At 40.3% G+C, this 22760-nt stretch overlaps 2 protein-coding genes across 3 annotated transcripts; one reads left to right on the top strand and one right to left on the bottom strand.

Moving 5' to 3' along the window:
* Positions 1-6429: 6429 nt before the first annotated feature.
* Positions 6430-15266, bottom strand: dnajc10 (DnaJ (Hsp40) homolog, subfamily C, member 10). Of its 2 annotated transcripts, none has more exons than XM_026377052.1 (25): positions 15175-15266; positions 13439-13678; positions 13193-13355; positions 13048-13098; positions 12616-12698; positions 12313-12444; positions 11893-11986; positions 11704-11781; positions 11389-11432; positions 10969-11034; positions 10619-10684; positions 10433-10522; positions 10220-10330; positions 10006-10120; positions 9685-9812; positions 9140-9256; positions 8936-9037; positions 8633-8693; positions 8187-8281; positions 7883-8016; positions 7677-7730; positions 7420-7567; positions 7192-7314; positions 6916-7023; positions 6430-6840 (listed from the first exon to the last, which is right to left on the bottom strand). In XM_026377052.1, exons 2-25 carry the CDS (start codon positions 13643-13645, stop codon positions 6829-6831), a joined length of 2382 nt encoding a protein of 793 aa, XP_026232837.1. In that variant the 5' UTR covers positions 13646-13678; positions 15175-15266; the 3' UTR covers positions 6430-6828. The 2 variants fall into 2 exon arrangements, with proteins under 2 accessions (XP_026232837.1, XP_026232836.1); XM_026377051.1 differs by having other exon boundaries at positions 13439-13692; positions 15175-15263.
* A 1481-nt stretch (positions 15267-16747) lies between these two features.
* On the top strand, positions 16748-20509 carry nup35 (nucleoporin 35). Its single transcript, XM_026377053.1, has 9 exons — positions 16748-17074; positions 17795-17950; positions 18041-18177; positions 18724-18781; positions 19179-19287; positions 19391-19460; positions 19718-19846; positions 19945-20079; positions 20220-20509. The coding sequence occupies exons 1-9, from the start codon at positions 17062-17064 to the stop codon at positions 20295-20297; spliced, it is 885 nt and encodes a 294-aa protein (XP_026232838.1). The 5' UTR covers positions 16748-17061; the 3' UTR covers positions 20298-20509.
* Positions 20510-22760: the final 2251 nt, after the last annotated feature.

Raw genomic sequence — 22760 nt, 5'->3', positions numbered from 1 at the left:
TTGAAAATAACAGTTCTGGATCAGCTGGGTACTTAAATTACGTATGCCAGTGGCATCTCTCTAAGTTTGCCTCCATTTTTTAAAGTTTCCTTTATTTTGAGTCGTGGGTCAGTCCCATCGCACCACAGTCAGATGACCTTCACTTCTTACATATGAGAACTGTCTACCCTGAAATGGAATTAAGTCATTATTCATCTTAGTTTACACCTGTGCTTTGCCAACTGTGATGTTACAATGCTGCTGTCTGAACAAACTGTACTCTCATTATCACACAGTATGTCTGTTCATGTCGACACACTAACACCCAGTATTCAATACTTTTACCTGTACACTTTACTAACACTGATATTTTGAACGCCTGACTCTTCACAGCAGTTCAAACCATTAAACATGAATTTAGACCACATGGTCAAACATGACGTCTGTGGGTGTTTGTCTCCTGAAGGTCAAAAGTCAACAGTGTGGATTTACTGACTTTACGCAGAAACATTAAAGCCCATGAAAAACAGCGTATGTTATTTCTTTATTGATTTTACTGCCGCCTCCTTCAGCTTCGTAGTTTGTTTTGGGGGTTTCTCCCTTTAATTGCCTCTTCAGCAGGTTAAATGAATGTTCAGTTGGGTTAAGGTCTGAATATTGACTCGGTCGGTCTACAATCTTCCACTTTTTTACTCTGATTAAATGCTTTGTTGAGTGTTTTGGATCACTGTGTTGCTGCCTCCCAATTAGTTTTAATGCATCTGTTAAGTGGCAGACAAGAATTATGACCTATAACTCTTTATGAGTTATATGAGATTAGTGAGCCTGTTCCAGGAGAAGCCCGACGCCAAGCAATGCCATCACCTCACAGATGAGTTTGCATGGTTTTGATCATGAGCAGATCGTTCCACCTCCACACTTGGCCTTTCCATCACTTTGGTGGTGTTAAAGCTCATTAGTCCATAAAACCTTAGCTCCAGAACTTCTGTGGCTCATCTCGGCACTTTTTTGCAAAGACTACTTGGCTTTTTGATTCTTGCTGCTAACGAGGGGTTTTGCATCTTGTGGAACGACCTCTGTATTTCTGCTCATGAAGTCTTGAAATGCTGGATTGTGACACCTACACCCTGCTCTGTGGAGGTCTTTGGTGATGTCACTGACTGCTGTTTTATTTCATTTCCATTTTTTTCCACGGATCATAGAAAACGTCTGTTGTTGTTTTCCATATACACTCCCCTCCAAAAGTATTAGAAGAGTGAGGCCAGTTCCTTTATTTTTGCTGTGAACTGAAAACATTTGGGTTTCACAAAAGATCAACATTTCTGATTTTATTTCCAGGTGTTCACATCTGGATCTGATTCACAACTTAGGGTTAGGGTTAGAAGGGTTGAAGACTAATGAAACCTGTCCCGGAAGAGGCCATGCAGCCCAAAACATGACATTACCACCACCATGTTTCATAGATGAGCTTGTATGTTTGGTGTCATGAGCAGATCCTTTCTTTCTCCAAACTTTCCATCACTTTAAGTTCATCTTTGTCTCATCAGTCCATAAAACTTTGTTCCTGAATGGCTTTGGTAAATTCCAGCTTGGTCTTCCTGTTCTTCTTTCTATCGAGTGGTTTGTATCTTCTGGTCTATCGTCCTCTGTACTGATGTTCATCAAGTGTTTTGCAGTAGACAGTGATACCTTCACTCCTGCCCTTTGGAGGTCGTTGCTGATGACACTATCAGCTGTTTTAGGGTCTTTCTTTACAGCTCTCACAATGTTTCTGTCAACTAAGGGACATAATGTATCTTAACCACCTGCTTTTTGTGGATAATTTGTGATTTGTCACATAAATAAGGTTGTCAGTCAAAACATCACCATTTTTGTTCTCGATGTTCTGGTGGAAAAATGTGTGCTGAACCAAACAAGCTGTAAAGTGTGTCTCTCCCCACCTCCCACCTGCTAGAATCAGATCGGTGCCAAGAGGAGGCAGGACGAGTAAACAGAAACATGATATCCACGGGCAGCAGATGTTGAGGCAGGTAAAGGTACGCCAACTCATTTCTGTTTGGAGAAATGGGCAAAGTACTCGCCCAGTGCCCACAGAAGATTCAGCTGATAGGAGGAGAGTGCACTGATCGTAGAATCCTGTTTTGAATTAAATGCTTTAGTGCTTGAACATCTAATGAAAGTGAATTTGGTGCTGTGAGGACTAAGCCCACAATCTTTCCCTGAGCTTAACCCAGTGCTGTTAGCACCTGAACCAACCATGAGACCCATTAATAAAGCTGGAGCCACAAACCTGGGTTCCAGTTATGTTCCTACCAAAAAAGTAATGGTTGCAGTTTGGTCGTACATTAGTCGACATTAGTTTAGCAAATGACCACTGGCATCTCTATTTGTATGTTACGATAGTAAAATCTAATGTGTGTCACTGGTCACTGTTCATATATTGTGTGTTAATGTGGAATTTATTCCTGTTTTACACCTTTTCATTTGTCTTTGTTAACATCAGTCTGCTTTAAAATTCCTCTTGCAGACACATTGAAACTTGTTTTAATAGTGGACATCTCTCGTCTCTAGGCTGAAATAGACCAACTTCACGTACACCACACTAAAAGAGGACTTGAACTTTCTGACCTCCGGTGTTTCTCAGTGATGGGTCTAAACTTTGTTTAACAAAACAAAGCATCAGCATGAAACACAGCCAATGTGTGTGTGTTAATATGTTCTGTGTGTGTGTGTGTGTGTGTGTAGGCGTGCTTCCAGTAGTTCCTGGCTGCTAATTTCCACCAGTGTTTTCTCAGCTGCAGTTTCCATGAGAGAGAAGAGAAAATGTTTTCATGGATTTACTGCTATTACACCTCCTTATCCTCCTCCGCTCTCTTCCTCTGCTCTCCTCCACTGAAAACGCACCTGGTTCTGGAATAAGGTGTCGTCTGTTCCTTCGGGCTCAGTGGCTCTATTCATGTTCCTGAGTGCTGACACAGCAAACAGTCACACACAGAAACTAGTTTCATGCTGACTGAGCTCTTTGAAAGCAGTTAAAGCTGCATTTAGTGATTTATTTCAACACTAGAGGGCAGAAGGTGGACAAACACCACAAGTACTAAAGTACGACGTCAATTCATCACATTCTTAGTGTTAACACCACAGGAAGAACACGGGTACTGAGAACGACACTGTAGTCCACCACTAACGTGTTTTAACAAGTTTTAATCCACAGTCTGTTTACATCTGGTTGTTTGTGGCCTGGTTTGGTTTTGTTCTGTCCACTCAGGTTTGGCCTAATACCCACTGGTGTTTTCATCCCCGTCTCGTCCAGTGTGTCCGGTGCTGTATCCCAGTGTTCTCTGATTTTTAGGCCTCTTTGTTTTCTACCTTAATCCTAATTTGATCAAAAAAGCTTATGTTATATATTGACTAGTGTTTTAAGTATAATACCTATAGTTATAAATCATTTTACATATTTATACGTATTTAAGCCAATGTAAATGGCTTGTTTCAGTATTTACTAGGGATTTGTACACTGAGGCCTCCTTTGTATTTTCCAGTGTTGCAGCATTGTATTCACTCATCTTGCAGCCCTGGTTTGATGCATTATTCTCTCTCCTGGGTTTAATTGGTGTTTACTGTTACTTACAATAACTAACTGGACTCCACATTAACTTAAAGACATTAACTGTTATACTGGACTGCCTGCTGCATGTGATCACCCATATGAGGATGGGTTCCCTGTTGAGTCTGGTTCCTCTCAAGGTTTCTTCCTGTTGCCACCGTCACCCTCGGCTTGCTCATCAGGGACAATCTGATTATTATAATTCATACATATTCACTGTTCATGTAAACTTCATAGTTTCTTTGCTTGTGTAAAGCTGCTTTGCGACAATGTCAATTGTAAAAAGCACTATACAAATAAAATGAAATTGAAAATTGAATTGAATTACTGGACTTTTAAAGCAATAATGGTGAAGTTTGCTGTGTGGTTTAATCTGGTTTGATTAAATATTCACTGGTAGCATCACTAAATATCAGTCCAGTATTTCCTGGTTGCTCTCTTATATTGTATTGTATCTCGTTGGGCTCTGTTATAGGTCACTATAGACTGGGGTTTTAGTCCTGGTTAGATCCAAAACATATGGCTCGTCCAGTATTTGCTGCTAGTGTTTTGCTGTGTTTCACTGGTCTTGTAGATTAGTGTTTATCAGTCAAAATGTATTTGTGCAGCACCTTTCATGAAGGTTTGTGCAATTCACACAGTTTTACAGATGACTTGCAAGCAGGTAGTCAAAAGTTGGAAAAAATGAATTTGAGGTTCAGAGTTAAGAGTTTTTCATCTGATTCTTCGGTCTAAGTTTTTAAAAGCCACAAATTCAGTGTAACAGGAGTTTCCTTTGAGTGTTAATCATTTTCATCGGCTGTGTTAAAGTACATCTGCTATTCAGAGAACAGCCATGTCACAGACACGCACAGCCAAATCTCCAACAGCCCAGCACAGAAAGTGATTTCAACCTGACGTCATCCAAACACAAAAAGCACTACCAGGTTGGTTCCCACAATACCTCAGCCAGTGTTTGTCCAAGTTGCTGCTCCATTTCACATTATGAAACAATAGAGGGCACACACAGTAAGTGGTTCCAGTGGTTTATGGAGCAGTGCTGCGTCAATGCTGACCTCCAACTGCCCACACAACAAAGAGAGGGTGTACAGAGAAAGCCCTGGTTTAATCACGCTGAGAAGTGGAAAGTACCTGCACTAAGGTCATTTAGTTAATTACAGTCCCAGAGAACATTGTTTAAATGCTGAGTAGTTACCTGAGGATTTCCACCTAATGAGACTTTCTTTTTTTTATCAATGAAAACAACAAGCAAAGAGGGTTTTCAGGTGCCATAAAGAATTATTTCATTTTTAAAGTTATAGAAAAACCGGGAGTAAAAGTGACTGAGAACCTGTGCGGCCAGAGTTTTACCACAGGCAGCTCACACAGCTGGTGGTGCTGAGTTGATTGAGTTAAAAGGACCGAGCAGGTAAGGCTGACATGTTACCTGAGCTGATGTGCAATTTAGAAATAAATCCCTGTGAATTGGTGCAAATTCTTTATCTTTATCTCAAGTTTATGGAGTAAATTATTATTTTTAGTTTGTGCAGGCATCTTTTCTATAACTTGTTCAGTGAGTCCGACGTACTTTAGTCATCAGATAACAAACACAGACTCAGAGCTGCAGACTCTCATCACAGTTTAAACATTCATCATCAGTAACAACTGATCACTGCACTGCTTCCTAATCCAGTTCACTCTTGGATTGACATCAAGTCCAAAGTTAGAAACCAAACATAAAACTAAATGATGGAAGAACTAAAATGTTTATGGAAATACTGGATTTAAAAACTCGTCTGACTTTGTGCAAAGGGATCAAGTCTCTGGATAAAAAATACTGTATAATTTCAAAAATCCTTTTTATTATCTTCACAGAGAAATAGTTGCCACGGCACACAGATGTGGTCAGTAATCAGTAACCTGGTTTTATTTAGTAAAGTCTCTGAGTCATCGCTGAGCTCACTGTAACAACACAAGCTGTCAGATTAAGAGAAATGGCAGATGCAGCGGAGTCAGTGACTCCGTAAACAGATAAAAACATCGTGATGTTCTTCAGGCTGATGGTCTGACTCTCGTCACCCAGCACAGCATTGATGTACAGCTCCACTCCCACTCCCACACCTGCTCCCAGTTTCCTCCTCATCCCGGACTGCTGTGACATTAAATTGTTCCTGTGTAACTTTAGTCCACAGAAGTTTCGATTTTTATTTTAGAGCCCAGTGGCAGCGTCAGTTTTAGGATGTAGCTCTGTTCACTGGGTTTTAGTGACCAACCATGATGTTGAGGTTGAATTTTAGTGCAGTGTTCTGTGGCTTTAACCAGTATGTCAGCAACAGACTGTATCATCATTAACCCTTGATTCACACTTTAGTTTTTCATATTGTGCTGAAACTCTTCTACCAGTCACTGTGACTGTTCATGTCTCCTGCTGAACTCAAACAGGAAGAGCAATGGTGACACCAACTGGTTTAACTGGAAACACACAGTTATTACAAACCATTAAAAGCTGCAGAGCTGAGAGATCAACATCAAATCATTGAACAGTTTTTCCCCGATTTATAGCCAATAGATTTAAAATTGATTTGGATGTTTGTGACTAGCTTTTGGTTTCTCACACAGTATGTCAGCTGTGAGGCTTTCTATACAGAGATGTCCAGTTAATTTAATTTAACACAGGCGGACTCCATTCAGGGTGTAAAAACTTCTCAGCAACACTCAAGAGAAATAGTAGGAAGCTGAGCTACATTTGAAGTGTTGTGGCAAAGGGTCTAAATACTTACGTCAAAGTGATGTTCAGTCAACAGCAGTGCCAAAACCCTTAAATTCAGAATTTAAAACTAAGAAAAAAAAAACAACAAATCCTCTTGGTTAAACAATTAATAAAACAGTTTAATAATTAAACGTGTGACTGTTGAAAAACAGTGTTTTATTCTGAAGGTCCAACAGTTTCCACATGAATAATAAAACCCAACAATATGTCAACACCTAGTTCTGTGTGTGTGTGTGTGTCGTGTTCAGTGTAGTGTCCCACAGTTTTACTTCATAGAGTAAATACAAACACTGGAGACAAAATAAAGTAAATAAAAACAAGGCAGAAGTGTCCAGTACATTCACCACAGCTGGAACAGTAACAGTCTGTGTCCGTCTGTGTTTATCAAGGAGTGTTAACTGATTGATCTTTAATCTGGACCAATCAAATCCACTTCTGTACCTTTCTGACCAATCACATCGCTGGTCTTTCTTACAGCACAACATCAAGATCATCAGAGCTCGTCCTGCAGAGAAAACGACAGGTCAGACCATTTTCTTTTCTGTTTTAGTTACAGTGACATTTGACGTGGACACATTACCTTTAATTTGTTGTGTAACTGTGGTGACAGCTGTTTTAGCCTCTGTCTGACGGTGTCAGTGATCACGTTAGCATCCCGGCTGTTGATGTGTTCCCCGCTCTGTTCATACTGTCAACATTTAATTTAACATCTTTACAAATGTATTTACAGTCGGTTCAGTCTTAGTATTTATACTTTATTCTCCTAAAACTCGGTTAAATGCCGGATTCTGGAAAGGCTGGACGTTAACACTAACTTTTCCTATTAGATTTTAATTGTGTGTGTGTGTCTCCTCACCCTCCTCGTTCCTCGGTACGGGTAAAATCTGACACTTGGGTAGGCTGTGATTCCAGCTGACTGACAGGTCTGATAATGAGCTTGACAGTCCACCTTTCCTGCTCGAACCTCTCCTTTAAGAATCTGTCAGTCACACAAAGAACATCGTTAGAAGATCCTCAAACACACAGAGTCACAGTTTGTAGCTGCTGGAAAAGCAGGAACCTGACAAGAAAAGAAATGTCTCACCCGAGCCAGGACTTCAAACTCAGGGGCGAAGTGCTGACAGGGTCCACACCAGGGGGCGTAAAAGTCCAGAACCCAGTGATCCTGACCTAACAGAACCAGAGACCTGAAGGATTCTGGAGTCAGGTCTACAGACGCTCTGGGTAACGAACTGTAATCACGAGACATTAATAAAACACTGTTAATTAGTTTTACTGTGTAAGTCTCTAGATTAACACAGTTGTTAATTCAGGAAGAGAAGAAATAAAATGGTGTCTCACCCTAGTGCCCACGTCCTCAGTGAATGAGCATCTCTGTGCCAACCGTTATAAGACCTGCAGAGATAGATCAATCAGCTAAAAACAAACCGTAACTAATCCGGATTAACAGGCTGACGTTAACATTAAATAACGTCCTCAGTGATTCTCAACTTAACAAAAACCTAAAACACATCATCACATCATTTCTTTTCACGTGCACTACATACGTGTAGCGATCTGACTGCCGGGGGTTTCCAGGGTACAGTCGGATTTCGGGGTACGCCCTCACACTTTGACTCTGACAGAACGGCTGAAATCGCTGACAGTCCACTGAACCAACCAGGATCTGACCCGACAGCAGCTGGACAGAAAAAACATGGAAACAATATTGATCGTAGCAACAACTGTACTATAACTACAGAAACACTGCTGAGCTCTGATGTACAAATCACTGAACCCCTGGTGCAGTTCTTCTTTATTTCTTTTTAATTAGACTCAGCCCTTGACATAGTGTTAATGTGTGTATTATACCCTGGCCATGCGTCTCCACTCTGGCAAAAGCGCCTGACAGGGACCACACCACGGAGCGTAGAAGTCCACGGCCCAGACCTGCCCTTCAGCTCGACCTGCAACCAAAAGGAGTTATTAACAACAGCAGCAGCAGGAACAGAAACTAGGACCACGGTCTACTGGGTTAAGCAAGAATTGAACAGCTGCACAAAAGTCAGATTCATTTTAATTTAAATTCTTTACACCCTTCCTTCCTCTGATCTATTTATGAACTAATGTGTGCGTTTTCAACCCTCAGTGAGCAAAGAGAAGGGAAAGAAGTTCTGGAGACAGTTTTAGGGTCTGCATGTTGAACCACAACCACAGTTTCAGTAAAATATCCTGTGCTGTGTGTTATGTGTCAAGTATTTATCTCTGCTTGTGCCTCCAGCCTCTGGTCTAGCAGTTAGATCCAGGACTAGTTTTACCTTTAACCCTCTCATTGAAGCTGGAAGGATCCAGGACCACCACAGATGGATTAACCAGATCCTGCAGAGACAGACCGACATTCTTAACTTGATGTTAATTCAACCACTTGGAGCTGAAACCACTTAAGGATTAGTGGTAACAGTGTGTGACTATAAACTCTAAAACATTTTTTCATAACACAGCATGTTTTTGGATTAACCTTTCCCAAATCAACACTGTTAAAATCTTAACAATACCTCTCCCTAGCTATATAAATAATGTGTATTCTATAGTATTGGTGTGTACTGTGGATGCAGTAGTACCTGTATGAACTCCAAGATGCCATCTGCTGTGTGTTGTCCTTCATATTCATGAAGAGAGGAACCATTAAAGATCACTGTGGTGGGATACGCCTGGATATTATACTGAGACAGAGAGAGACACAAGGTTTTCAACCTGTCTGTGCTTTGTACCCATCTACCTGTCTATAGCTCACAGTTCATGGTACAATCCACGTATGTGTTTACCATAGAGCAGAGGCTGTGGTGAATGGTACAGTCCAGAGTGCCAAACTTCATCTGTCCCGCCAACTGGATCGAAGCTTTTCTCAGTTCAGGCAGCAAAGCTCGACATGGGGGACACCACTGCACACAGAAACCAAACATTTATGATTTCTGAAATTAAAATCTCACCATGTGATTAACATTGTTAATTAATGCCTAGCCAAGTCTTTGTTACAGTTCCTTCTTTATTCTAACGAGCGAGAAAGTCAGTTCCATTCAAGTGAAACTTGATTCATAACTACAGTTTCAGACTGTTTGTGTTGTAGGTGTAGCACCATCACCAGCCCTGAAGGTAAACAGGGAGTGCGGCCGGGGCATCGAGCAGCAAAGTGACACATATCAAACAATCAGGTTAAGTAAAGCTTATCAATGCAGACGTGGCACTATCACCTGCTACTAACGCCTGACGTCAGCAGCAGAAGTAAACGTCATCATTTAAAGACAGTGGTAAAATCACAAGGTGAAACAAGTAAACAGTAGTATGAAGATCAATATTGCTAGTAACAAACCGGAGCAAAGAAGTCGACCAGCCAGGGCTCCTTTTTGTTTGACGGAAAGTTGTCGGGCCTCAGCGTTGTTACATGAGCGCGAACGCTGTCTCTCGCAAAACCCACAATGTTGTACAGCACATCTTTACCTACAGACACAGCACATGTGAGGCAGACAGATGAACCAGGGCTGAAATTCAAGTGTTTCATCAACATAGAACTAGACAGAAAATGAAACCGGCAGTCAGAGCTCGTCCCTAGTTGCAGCCTTAAAGCAGAATATTACAGTAGAACAGAGAAAGGTGAGCAAACGGTAAAGTACCGTCCAGTTATAGTACTGACCGTGATGGATCTCAAAGTCGTGGATTCCCAGTCCTTTAAATACAGCCACACAGGGTTTATGGATGTAAAGAGACTGACACAGCTTTGAATCTGCTGTACAGTCTACTCTGCCAACCTGGACACAGACAGACAGACAGACAGACAGACAGACAGTAAGCACACAGGTAGGCAGACAGACTGAGACATGCAGAAAGACAAACACGCAGACAGGTACCTGTATGTGGTCGTTTCTCAGGAACGCTTGTAGCTTCTTGTGCTCGTTGGAGGTGGCACTTCTGTCTCCAAACGTAAAACTGATCAACCAGCGATGACGGGTGAGCTTTGTCTGCAAAGACAAAGTGATAGAATGATGTTTTTACCATGTAGTAAAGTGCTGATGAGTGTATTTGAGTATTTGTAGTGTGTAGTAGTTGTTGCGTGTTTGTACCTGGAAGCTGTCACTGGTCAGCAGTTCCAGATCAGGGAGATGGTTGATGACCTGATTGTAAATCTCTTTACTGTCCAGAGTGTTTAGCCACTGGAACACATGGACACTTAGTCAGTTAGTACACAAATACTTACAGTACTACACTGTCCACACACAGTATAGATCATAATGAATTGTGTCTCCTACCAGAATGCTGTCTTGTTTATCCAACGCACTTTCAGGTGGGTACAAAGCAGTTGCTCCAGTAGTCACCTGAAAATCGACAGAAAACATTACACAATAATTCAAAAATAGAACTGAAAAATATAATAAATACTGTACCACTAATACTAAGATGACTACCGATACAAAAACTACTGTTACTGTTGTGATTTTCAACCAGAAAACTGATTTAAAACTTCTATTTAAACTTATTGGAACTGATCATGTCTATTCAGTGACACATGACTGGGTTTTTGTTGCCATGAGGAGTAATATACAAGTGTCTTACAGTACAAATATGTATGTACTAGTATCGCGGTGTTGCCAAGTCCTACCTGGAAACTTGCACAGAGCTGCTCCTCTGTGGTGCAGTCCATCCATCCCACCTTTACCAGACCATCCTACAGACAGACACACAGGCAACACAGCAGTGGGTCAGTAACACAGAATTTATTAAGTTAATAAAAAATACAATATATACTACACACATAGATACTAATAATAATTATTAGGAGCCTTGTTTATGCTATATAGATTACACCTGAACGGAGCCATTCTAGCTGTTTCCACCTGTAGATTAAGTGAAGACTTGGCAAAAAGTGCATTTCCCAAAACTATTCTTTAAAAAACATGATCATATTAAATAGGTGACTTGGTTTCTTCTGACATTTGAAGTACAGACACACAGGTAAGTGGGGAATGATCTGCCACTGCTCAGCTGTGGGCTAGTGACAATATTGTAAACTGGTTCTCACCAGCATTGCTGCCAGCTTCTGTCTTGTTCTTGGCTCCAGGCAATCTAAGACAGAGAGAAACAGACATATTATTAGCATTTAGACCAAGCACGAACCACAAAGACACAGGTGTAATGATATCTTATATATAAGATCTGTGCTGCATCACATCTCTGTGCTTATACACAGAACATTTACATGTCACATAGAAAATATAAAAACCTGAATTAGAGGCAGGATAAATAATAAAAACTAAAAAAAGATAAAAATAAACTCAAAGGAAAGGATGAATACATCGGAGAACTGATTCAGACAAGTCAAAAGTTGATATGTTACCTCCAGTGTCAGAGCAGAAGGTGATCAACCAGCTGACCCCTGATGCGAACGCTTTCTCTATCTCGCTGAACACATTAGCTATTAAAACAAAAACCCACACACACACACACACACACACACACAACCTCAGTTCAGAAACTCATAATCAGAATAAATGAAGCAGTTCTACGTTCAGAGTTACTGGTTTACCTTGCCACAGCTGAGTGACAGTTGTTGTGATGAACTGCATGGAGAAGCGGACCAGGTTGTCTTTGGTGCGCTCTCCATTAAACTTCTCTGGTCTCTGCAGGAAGACAAAGTGTTAAAAAATGGTAAACTTTTACAAGTTTAATAACTTTAACTGTAAAGGACTGAAGCAGAACTGAACTAAACATGTTCTAATGAGCTGTTGTTGTACTTACGTACAAATTATGCTGATTGCTGAGTTTTGTTCATGGAAACATGGACATTGTTTCAGTGTAAACACAGATTTTTGATAAGAAAAAACAAGCAGCATAGGAAAAACTATGTGTAGTGGAAATATAATCTAGGACATTTTATCCAAATGGGCTTTCAGACAAACATCAGTCAGTTAATCACTAATGAAGGATCAATAAAAACTAAACCAACCTGTCCTGCTCTGTATATAAACAGACTGGGGTAGCTGTTGATGCCTTTCCTCCTGCAGAGATGGTTGTTATCTCCACAGTTCACCGCTCCAATCCTGATCACTCCATCCATTTCCTTGGAAAATTCCCTCCACTGAGAGATACAGATGTTGTTTTAATTATACTCCGAATTTAGTAATTACAGTTTATTGTTATTGATAATGAGCTAAAATAATTCAGGCTACAGAGAGCTGCAACACCTGAATTTAGTCTGTGTTCAATCTTCGTGTGAGTGGGTTTATTATATCTTTTAGTGTTATATTACCGTTGGAGCCAGCTGGTGACAGTGTGAGCATCGTGGGAAATAGAAGTTGATGAACCAGATTTCTCCAGAGTTCACTGCTGCCTCTGTAACACACACACCAGTCACTGCCTGTGAATATGCCAAGTCTCCCATTTCACACATTTTGCTGATGTTTCTGTTAAATCCAGCATGTCACAGCCATGAAGTCTTCACTGATGCAGTAACAGTAGAGATAATGTCCTCTTTACTTCTACCTCTAACTAAAGTTAGAGGAGAAATCTGAAAATCTGCTGCACATATACATAGATTTACAATAACCAGGTTGCTACAGGCCTGGTTTCTCTGAGTAATGTGGTTGATAAACAGCATGTATGATACAGTGCAGCCACTTCAACTGAAGTCAAAGTCTGGAGGTGTGAAAATAAAGACCAGGTTGAAAGGAGTCACTCTTACCAAAATCTCCACTGTCCAAGGTGATGATCTCCAAATCATCATCATAGATACCTGGATAGAAGCACATGTTTAAATATTAAACGACTATAAGGCACATTTCTTTACAGTTTCAATGTCCTGTTAAGATTTACAGAAATCATTTTACCAAAGTCATAGCGGTAGTAGTTCCAGCTCTCATAGCGTCCTCCCTGCTGCTCGTCCAATCCCTTTTCTCCATATTTATCATATTTCTTCCTGAGATCTTCATCCTTCAAAACTTCATAGGCTCGATTTACTTGCAGGAACTTGTCATGAGCTGAGGGGTCGCCCTAAAAGAAAGGATTTAATGTTTTGCTGGTAAATGAGGGGTTCAAAGAGAGTTGATCATTTGTGGTTTCTTACAGTAACGTACAGGGTTTTTGTCGGGGTGCATGGTGAGCGCCAGTTGCTTGAAGGCCCGTCGGATCTCTCTGGTTGTGGCCTCCCGGCTCACTCCCAGCAGGTCATAGTAGTCTCGGTTCTCCGCCCAAACCGCTGCCATCAGGATGACGAGTAGCAGTAGAGGCATAAGCCGGACTGGACGAGGCCACTGAACCCCGAGGACAACCCTGCACCTCATCACCACACCTTCCAGGACAACCACAACAACCAGCTACAGCGGAGGAACTGGAACACACAGGTACAAACATCAAAACATCACCGTTGTGCACGTGAACAGGTAAATTGCACCAGGTTTACTGGAAAACAGTTAAACAGAAGAATGGTAACAGGTCTGTAATTACCCACATGGGAGGGAGCAGTGGAGTAAACCACGCCTGCATAAATGTGCTGGGGGAGGTTTTGTGGGAGATGTACTGATAATCAGTATAACAATCCTATTTTTAACTTAGAGGTAAAGTTTCCTGGCAGCCACAGTCACATACAGAAGCATTTCAGAACTATATATTTTATTTCATTAAATAAATGGAAGACTTTTCTACTACCTATATAAGATATGTATTTATTTTACATTAGAACATTAAGAGTATACGATAGCACTTAATTCACCCAAATAATAATCAAATCCAGTCGATCACTAATTTGCCTCAGTGGGCTTTACATCTGTAGGACACCCTCTGTCCTTAGATCCTAGAAATGAACAAGGAAACTCCTCAGTAGCACCTTTTTAAGCGAATCAAGTCCAGGAAGAGCAAGAGAAAGGGATGCCTCTTCTAGGATAGAGATAATTAGCAGAGTGCTCAAAATTACCAGAAAGACTTTGTTTTGTTGTTGATTTGTTTCCCCTTATATTCAGCAAATCATCCAGAAAGCACAGTTATGTCCTCCTAACTAAGGGCTATCTTAGCAAGTGAATCACAGTGTTACTACCAGGGCATGTTTAAGATTATCCACATTATTCCACAGTCCACCATTTGTGAAAAATATTTATTTACTTTTTTACAATACAAGGATGCTTGTATTATCCATTCATGGCAATGAAACAAAGAAACAACAAAAAAGGATTATACTAAAATACTTTCACCCCTGAAAGATATCTTCTTGATTTAATAATCTGAGTCTGCTGAAGCCTCTTAGAATTAGGAAAGGACCTATGCAATTACAACACGACAAACTTGAGCCTTTTCACCAGAATACTGTTTTAAAATGAACCTTAAAACTACGAATCTGTCCTTTAAAGGGTAACATTACCCATGTAATGTGTTAAAGTAGAGTATTAGCAGTTGTACCACTTGGTCTGGACACATACTGGATGGAGGAGGTACTTTATTCCAGTACATTCTTTAAAAAGACCCTAAATTAAGAATATACTACAGGCACTCGTGGTAAAGCACAAAACGCTACAGCAGCGAGGATAATACATTTATAACGGTACATTTATACGTTCAAAACACGTTGTTTGCCGAATATTAAAACACAAAAGTCTCAGTGTTAATTACACAGTTTTCTCTGTTTATTTGCCCCAGAGCAGCTAAAACAAGCTAAGCTAAGCTAAGCTAGCGGATTCTCTCCAATAAGAAGCAACTGTTCCAAACCGCTAGCTAACTAGCTGGTTAGCTTCACCGCGACACTAGGATTTCTGCTACAGACGACATTTATCTACAGTTTTATAAAGTTTCAATCACACGAAAAAAAAACCAGCTCCGTTACCTTAAAGGTGTTTCAACTTCTGAAAACTCTGAAGCTGAAGATCCGCTTCAGAGTCCGGCTCGAACCGGCGTCAAGCTCTCACTAAAAACTACAACTCCCGTTTCCTCTTCCAGGGGACTTCACAATAAAAGCCTGCAGAGAGCCTGGTGGAGCCAATATTCCCATCCTCTAAGGACTGATGGTGTGAGTGTGCAAAGTTCTCCATAAATAACATCAGAACAGGGATGTATGTACGAAAGTAGGGAAGTACTCAGATGTTCTAGGTCGCTTTGGATGAAAGCATCTGCCAAATGACTAAATGTAAAGGTTATATAAAGGTATTTAAGAAAAAGTAGGAATGCACACTAAACAATTACTGGATTGAGCTGGTTTTAATTACTTTATACACTGCTGAGTAGTTTGTGAATCTCATCTTAAAGTGCAATAATATATTGCAATTTGTTAGATATTATTATTCTGAATCAGTAATAGAAGTAATTGCAACTGTCAGATAAATTTTGTGGAGTAACTATATTATTTCCCTCAGAATGCAAGTATTCAGGTAAAGTACAAGTACAACATTTTTCTTAAGTACAGTCTTTGACTGAATGTACTCAGTAGTACTGAGTATATTTATATTTTACAATTCCATCATGAGATTATAATTTGTGGTAAAACCAGCATTTTAACTGCAACTAGTGACTATTTTCATTCCAGATTGATCTGGATTAGCTAATTGTTCTCTTTTATTTGGTTGGTTAAAAACTGCCTAAAATATTCCTAATATTTGCTCTACATATTCCAGGTCTTAAAAAAATATTTTGCTAAAAAAATGACTTATTGAAATTACATTTATTAAAATTGTTGTTAAAGGTAATTGATGTATTAAATGTCTGTCAATAGAGTCGAACTAGTTTTCCCCTCTGTTAATTAATGTTTTTGTGCTTTTATTTCTTTATTTCTTTGGTGTCGGACTCGTGTTTCTGCGGAAACTTCCTTCGTGAATCATCGGCAGCGTCTTGATGGCGTGACGCGTAGCGACGTGGTGCGTTCAAGGTCGCACGTTAAGAAATTCCACTAGTAATTAACTCACTGTGGTGAACGGTGAAATAAACAGTTTAGTAAAGAAATACATAAATAGGTCTATTTAAATACCTCAGATGTAATTCAGCAATCATATTTGTGAAATAGTTGTATAACTCAATAGATCAAAAAGACAATGACATGTAACACTTTAACTGTTATCATGAGGTTTGCCTGCTGAGCCAGACTAATTTTATTTCATATAAAGATGTTTGGTTTATTACACACATAAACATATTTATCAAAGCGTGCATACAGTAGGGTGAGAGTAGAAATCCCTGTAAATTGGCCTGAAAAGGCATTCATTCATTAGAGAAACCAACAAATTAAAAGTACAGGAAAAGAAGGAGTGTTCATTTAAAGATATTTATTACTCTCATTAATAACATGAGACATGTTACTAATTGTAAATTGTTACTGCATAGTTTAATTAAAGATACACTGTACATTTGGATAACTTGCAATCAGACACTGACCAGAACATAACTTCCATGAACGCGTCTTTTCTATGACGCTGTCTAAATGCGCCTGAAGTCAGGAGTAGCCGTGTTAGCTGCAGTGCTCTCAGTTTCCACTTAGTTCGCTCCATTAGCTCCTCAGAGCTCCAGAAACAACCCTCACCGGACTCACGTATCTGATTTTAAAACGAGTAACTTTTAACAAGTTGGACTGTGGTGTTAACATTAAGCTCCTCTCAATAAGGCTGTTTAATTAGAGTCAGTTCTAGTCTCAAACTAGCTAGTTTTGCTAGCCACGTTAGCTAGCAGGTGAGTCCCTCTGCCCGGCGTCATTTCCTACTTTTGAAAATCGCGGCCAGAAACTGAGATGGAGTTACAAGGTAATCTGAGATTTATTAAGTTGTTTTCAGTCTGTCAGTCTGTTCTACTATTGTTTATGTGTTTATTAATAATCTGTCTGTTCTGACTACATGTTAGCTCAACGTTAGCTGGCACTCGTTAACTGAGGTGTTTGTTTTCCAGTGTAATAGAAGTTAGAAGAAGTAAAAGCTGAAATAGTTAAATATAACCGAGTTAAAGAAGTATTTATCGTGTTTACTAATGCTGGAGGAAACACTCATACCTGTGAATGCAAAACACCACCGTGTAGAAATACTCTTAGAGCAACAGTTTATATCTTGGGCTCCTATAGATGTTCGGTGGCCCATGGCCAAAGGTGGCAGGAAACACAAACTAAAAGTCCTGCACTATAAATACAAATACAAGTTTGATTTGTGTACATGTTCAAGGAGACAAACGGCTGTGCTAGTATAGAGACTGGGTGAGACAAGTAGCAGCTGGTAAAGATGGAGCTGATTATGACCACGGCTTCATCCATGTTAATCGATCATTCATTTGATTATTTTCCTTTTTCAGCCTCTGAATCTGCAAAGTAACTAAAGCTGTCAAATTAATTGTTTGAGACATTTTTAAGAAGAAAAGCCAATAGTTACCGATCCTAAATCAAGACCTTGAAATCCTTACCATAGTAAGAATTTGAAGAGTGGTTTGTGGACCAGCAGGACCACTTGTCTCATCCTGCTTTAATATATCCCTGTCAGTGGCCAGTGAGCCGATGACCCTGGGCTCCCCCACATCCCCTAAGCCGACCTCTGGAGCTCAGTTTCTGCCCGGCTTCCTGATGGGAGACCTACCGGCTCCAGCTACCCCCCAGCCACGTGCGTTCAGCCTGGCCACACCGATTGCAGAGAGCACAGGTAAGCACTGAGGTCAGTTTGAAGTCTCACTGTGCCCACTGTTAAAACATTGTTGTTGAGTCTGTTCTGCCCCTGCTCCTCCTGCTCTAGGTGCAGGAGGTGGAGGAGGAGGCTCTGCCCCACAGCCCGTTGTGCCCACCCCCAAAGATAAAAGTGGAGCCCCACCTGTTCGCAGTATTCATGATGACTTTGTGACTGTGGGGACGCCTCTCAGTGCACACAGGCAGGTTAGTTCACAGATGATTTACTGATGCTCTACATGTCTGATTTTTTTGATTAAGGCAAAGTTTGAAGAACAAGTTCATCATTTCCATGAAAAACATTATTTCTAACACTGACAATGTCAACATGTCCTGTTCTATTGCTATATTTCCTATTTAGATCATTTTAGGATGTGTTTCCTTGAAAACAATAACATTACTAAGTGATCCCAAATTTTCGAGCAGTAGTTTATATCAAAAGTTCTCAGTTGGTGTTTCCCCTAGAAAATAAAACTGTTACAAACTCTCAAGTTGGTGCAAACGGCAGCTTGAACTGCTTTCACCTGGGTTCTAGCCAGATGTTCTATGATTGTTTCCATTTGCTGGTTCACCTACAGCTTGTGTTTGACTCATGCTAATGTTAATGGGGACAGTGTGAACACTATTTTTGTTTTCAGAGGCACGTACAAGTGTTTTGTGGGTAAAAATATAACATTACCTAAAGGAATCAGAGAGTCTTTATAAAATAAAAAGTAAAACGTCTGGTAAACGTTTTTCTATGTCATTCTTCAGTCTTTTCCAGTGATGCAGTCTCCTCTGTCTGCACGTCAGCCTTCAACTCCAGGAACAGGTACAAACTGTGATTAGTACATACGCTGTTGGGTTAAAGTTGTAGTATTTGGAAAAAACACTTTCAGCTCTCTACCTTAAAAGTCCTTTTTCCAACAAAGGAATTTGGTGGTCTGTAAACTAGAGCCTAGAACCTGCAGGGCTAAGGTGGTCAGTAGTGTTTTGCCACTGTATTTTACAAGGTGGGAATGATCAGAACACCAGAATTTAAAGTACATTTTCAAATTTTAGACTATAGGTAGAGCAATGTGAGCCATTCTAGCAGTTTTAACTGAACTCAGTCATTAGATATAAAGAAATATATTATGAAATTTATCAGCTTAGCCAAGCAGGAGCACTGCATCCCAGAGCAAATGTTGAATGTTTACATTTAATGGTGTCTCTGTTTTTCTCTGCAGGTATGCAGCAGGTGTGCTTGTCTCCAGCTCAGGTGGATCCCTTCTACAGTCAAGGAGAGTCCCTGTCATCTGACGATCAGCTGGACCAGACCTGGGTCACTGTGTTTGGGTATTTATACTACAACTAAATATTGTATCTACAACTAACACTGTTACGTTGCTAAATGGAGAATAATGCGTGTATATTAACTCTGTGTCTGTATGTTTGATAGATTTCCTCCAGCCTCAGCCTCCTACATCCTGCTGCAGTTTGCACAGTATGGAAACATCCTAAAACACAAGGTGAGGCACACAAAAAGAATCCTGTCTGCAGGTATTTCTGTCTGTTGTGTGGTCCTTTCTGTGGTGAAACATAGTTTTCTGCCATTTAAAGCAACATTAATTTAAAAATTAACAAAATACAGCCACACATCTTGTTAGATGTAGCAGCACTACAGAAGCATGTAATGAAGCTTGAACATTTGATTGTCTGTCTTGAGTGGTTGGAATTTTAGGTGAGTTATTAAACCCTTTCATTTAACCCTGTCATGGATCAACAGATGGCGTCTCCTGGTAACTGGATGCACCTTCAGTATCAGTCCCGGCTACAGGCCAGGAAAGCTCTGTCTAAGGATGGAAAAGTGTTTGGTGATGCCATCATGGTGGGAGTAAAACCCTGTATAGACAAGGTCAGTACCTGTTGTTAGCTAGCGTCTCTGTCGTCTGACTGGATCTTCACATCCAGTGACACAGAGCTGCAGTGAACGTGTTTCTCCTTCTTCCTCAGAGTGTGATGGACAGCAGTGAAGCTGTCTCTACTCCTCTCTCGTCCTCCTTCCCCTCCTCCGCCCTCCCCTCCACTCCTCGTTCTGCCATTAGACCACTCAGTGCCGCCTACAGGAGCTCCGGCAGCGACTACCAGGTGACCTCTGACCTCTGGGTTCACCCTGGGTCTTCTTGAAAATCATTTGTTTTGTTTTTAGTTTTTATACTTAAAAAAAGAAGCTGAAAGACTAAATAGAATTAATTAGAAATTATAAATGTGTGTGTGTCTGTCTTCAGGTGGTAGCGGACAGACAGACGCCCAGGAAGGACGACAGCTTTGTTTCGAAAGCGATGGAGTACATGTTTGGCTGGTGACATTACACATTATATACATCATGGGATACCTGCAGCCTTAGATGAGAGAGAAAAATCAATGGACAGATGAACTGATTCACTACGCTGTGTGAATGTGGATGAGTGTGTGTGTGTGTGTGTGTGTGTGTGCTGAGTTGGAGGATTTTCTGTCTCTCTTTTCTTTTATCAGTTTTTTATGTTTTTGTCTCAATAAACTTTTTGTCTGGTTTGAATTCAGTGAAGCCTTGTTTACAAAGTGGAGTAGTAAGATTCACCAAAGCATAAGTGTGAAGATTAGATTTGTTATTGTGAGCAGATCCCACAAAACCTGAATTTTGCTGGTTTGTCTGTCTGAGCTTAATTGCTTGTCAAAAACTATTAAAACCTTGCTGAGCTCTCAGGCAAAGACAAACAGACTTGAATCAAGATTTGTAGACGTTACCGCGTGTAAACAACTTAATGTTGGTTTAGGTCTTTTTATATAGAATTTGTTGACAATACCAAAAATATAGTAAATGTGGAGCTTTACCTCTAGTGCCTCAAGTTCTGTGTTCTGATGCTGAGATAATTCTTCAGCCAAAGACATTTTTATTATTTTAATTTGAAAACGGCTCATATTGACATACAAATGAAGCTACTGAGCCAGCAGAGAAATGTGCTAGAGTGTAGGAAGTCAAAGAAAACTATGGAACTAAAATATAATTATAATTAAATATGTCTTTGGAACAAGGTTGCAGAATGAACTGATGAGCAATTGAAAACCTAACTTCTTTTTCTGTTCCTTTTATTTACACACAGCATTATTATTCCATGTGAACCTGCAGCTGGCTCTGTCCAGCAGATGGGGCCACAGATCCTCTCGCAAACCTCTTGAAGCCTATTGTGTAAACTAAACATAAGAATGTTCACAAAGAACTGTGCTTTGCTGGAAACGTTTGATCACAAAACCTAAAAAGAACAGGACATAATGAACTGGTTTATGTAACCGATGCCTCACACCTATTCGTTTTATATCTAGTTCAGCAACATTTTTTTGCAGTTGGCAGGAGCAACTAGGTGTTTACCTGTCTGTACACGATTACTAGAAGATGACGCATGGAGCAGACAGGTGACGTATCTGCCTACCTGAAGAATAGCAGTAGTTTAGTAATTTAGTCTAATAAATTCTACATTTCACTAAACGAAAAGTACAAAAACATGAGCATCAATATATAGTACAGCAAAGGTTGTGATGAAGAGTGGCCCAATTCAGAATAATGTACTAATAAAGTTAAAGGATTCTTCTGGTTTGTGCATGTGAGTACGTTACTGTAATACAGTAATTATGTATTATACATAACAATACATGTAGTGGAATGAAACAGTGTCTGTCCACACTGGCAGCCTAATGGTTACTGTATGTGCCACAAATTGACTCCACAAATAATGAAATCAAGGCTAATATTCCAAAAATAATCTTAAAGAACAATATTTAATATCAATAAAATAATAAAGAGGATGTTTCCTAGTCCTCACTTACTGTTAGCCGTTTCAGCGGACACTTCTTCTAATAGCCTTTTACATCTGTTCTACCTTATCCTGGCAACATATGGTCTCCTCAGGCCTTACTCTATCAGGCAGGGGATAAACGACTAGAACAGGCCTCACAGATAGAACTGTACGGAGAACAGAAGGCACACTGCTATAGAAAACATACAAGGGGGGCTGAGAAGGAGCAGGAGGACGCTTTAGCTGTGCTTGACCCTCCTGACCTTAAGGACATTTGATCAGGATCAGTGGACACTCATCCAACCTGCATGTCACATGTTCACTGTGTTAATTTAGTAGTTGAAAGAACCTATTTGGTAGCAATCATACCAAAGTTTTCCTGGGCATCCATGGGCATCCCATACCTGTATTTGGGCAGTTTTTATTTGTTTTATACTTTATTAACCCCCTCACAAATTCTTTGTGGACAGGCTGTCAACCTGAGACACCAGTTCAGTTTACCAGGGTTCAGGGTTCAGTGTCTTGTATGGGGACACTTCGACATGTGACCAGGAATCGAGGGGAGTCGGGAAGGGAGCCACCATCCCTGGGGTTTATAACCGACTGCCCTGCCGACTGAGCCACAGTCGCCCCTTATTATTATAGTTTGTCCCATACTTCCTGGCACATCCGGGTGTCATCAGAATTTGACTCCAGGACAGTCAGAGACGTGTCCTTGAGCCAATCCAACGCGGTTCTTAAAGGAACTCCAATCAAGTTCTAGCCACACCTCAACAACAATTAAAGCAAATGGGCAGCACCTGACCACAATCTGGCCTGTCATATCAAAGTCTGAATGGTTTTTTAGTGTTCAATAAAATCACAAATATTTCTAAAAACATGTTCTCAATTTGTTTTATAGGGTATTAGTGATGTTAGTGTGGAGTGATGGGATAAATAGCAGTGTTATCCAGTTTAAAGCTAAATCTAAAACACAAAGGTGAATCCATCTGATTA

The sequence above is a fragment of the Anabas testudineus genome, chromosome 21 (assembly GCF_900324465.2).
Source record: "Anabas testudineus chromosome 21, fAnaTes1.2, whole genome shotgun sequence".
NCBI classification, from domain to species: domain Eukaryota; kingdom Metazoa; phylum Chordata; class Actinopteri; order Anabantiformes; family Anabantidae; genus Anabas; species Anabas testudineus.
This window is presented reverse-complemented; position numbering and strand designations above follow the sequence as displayed.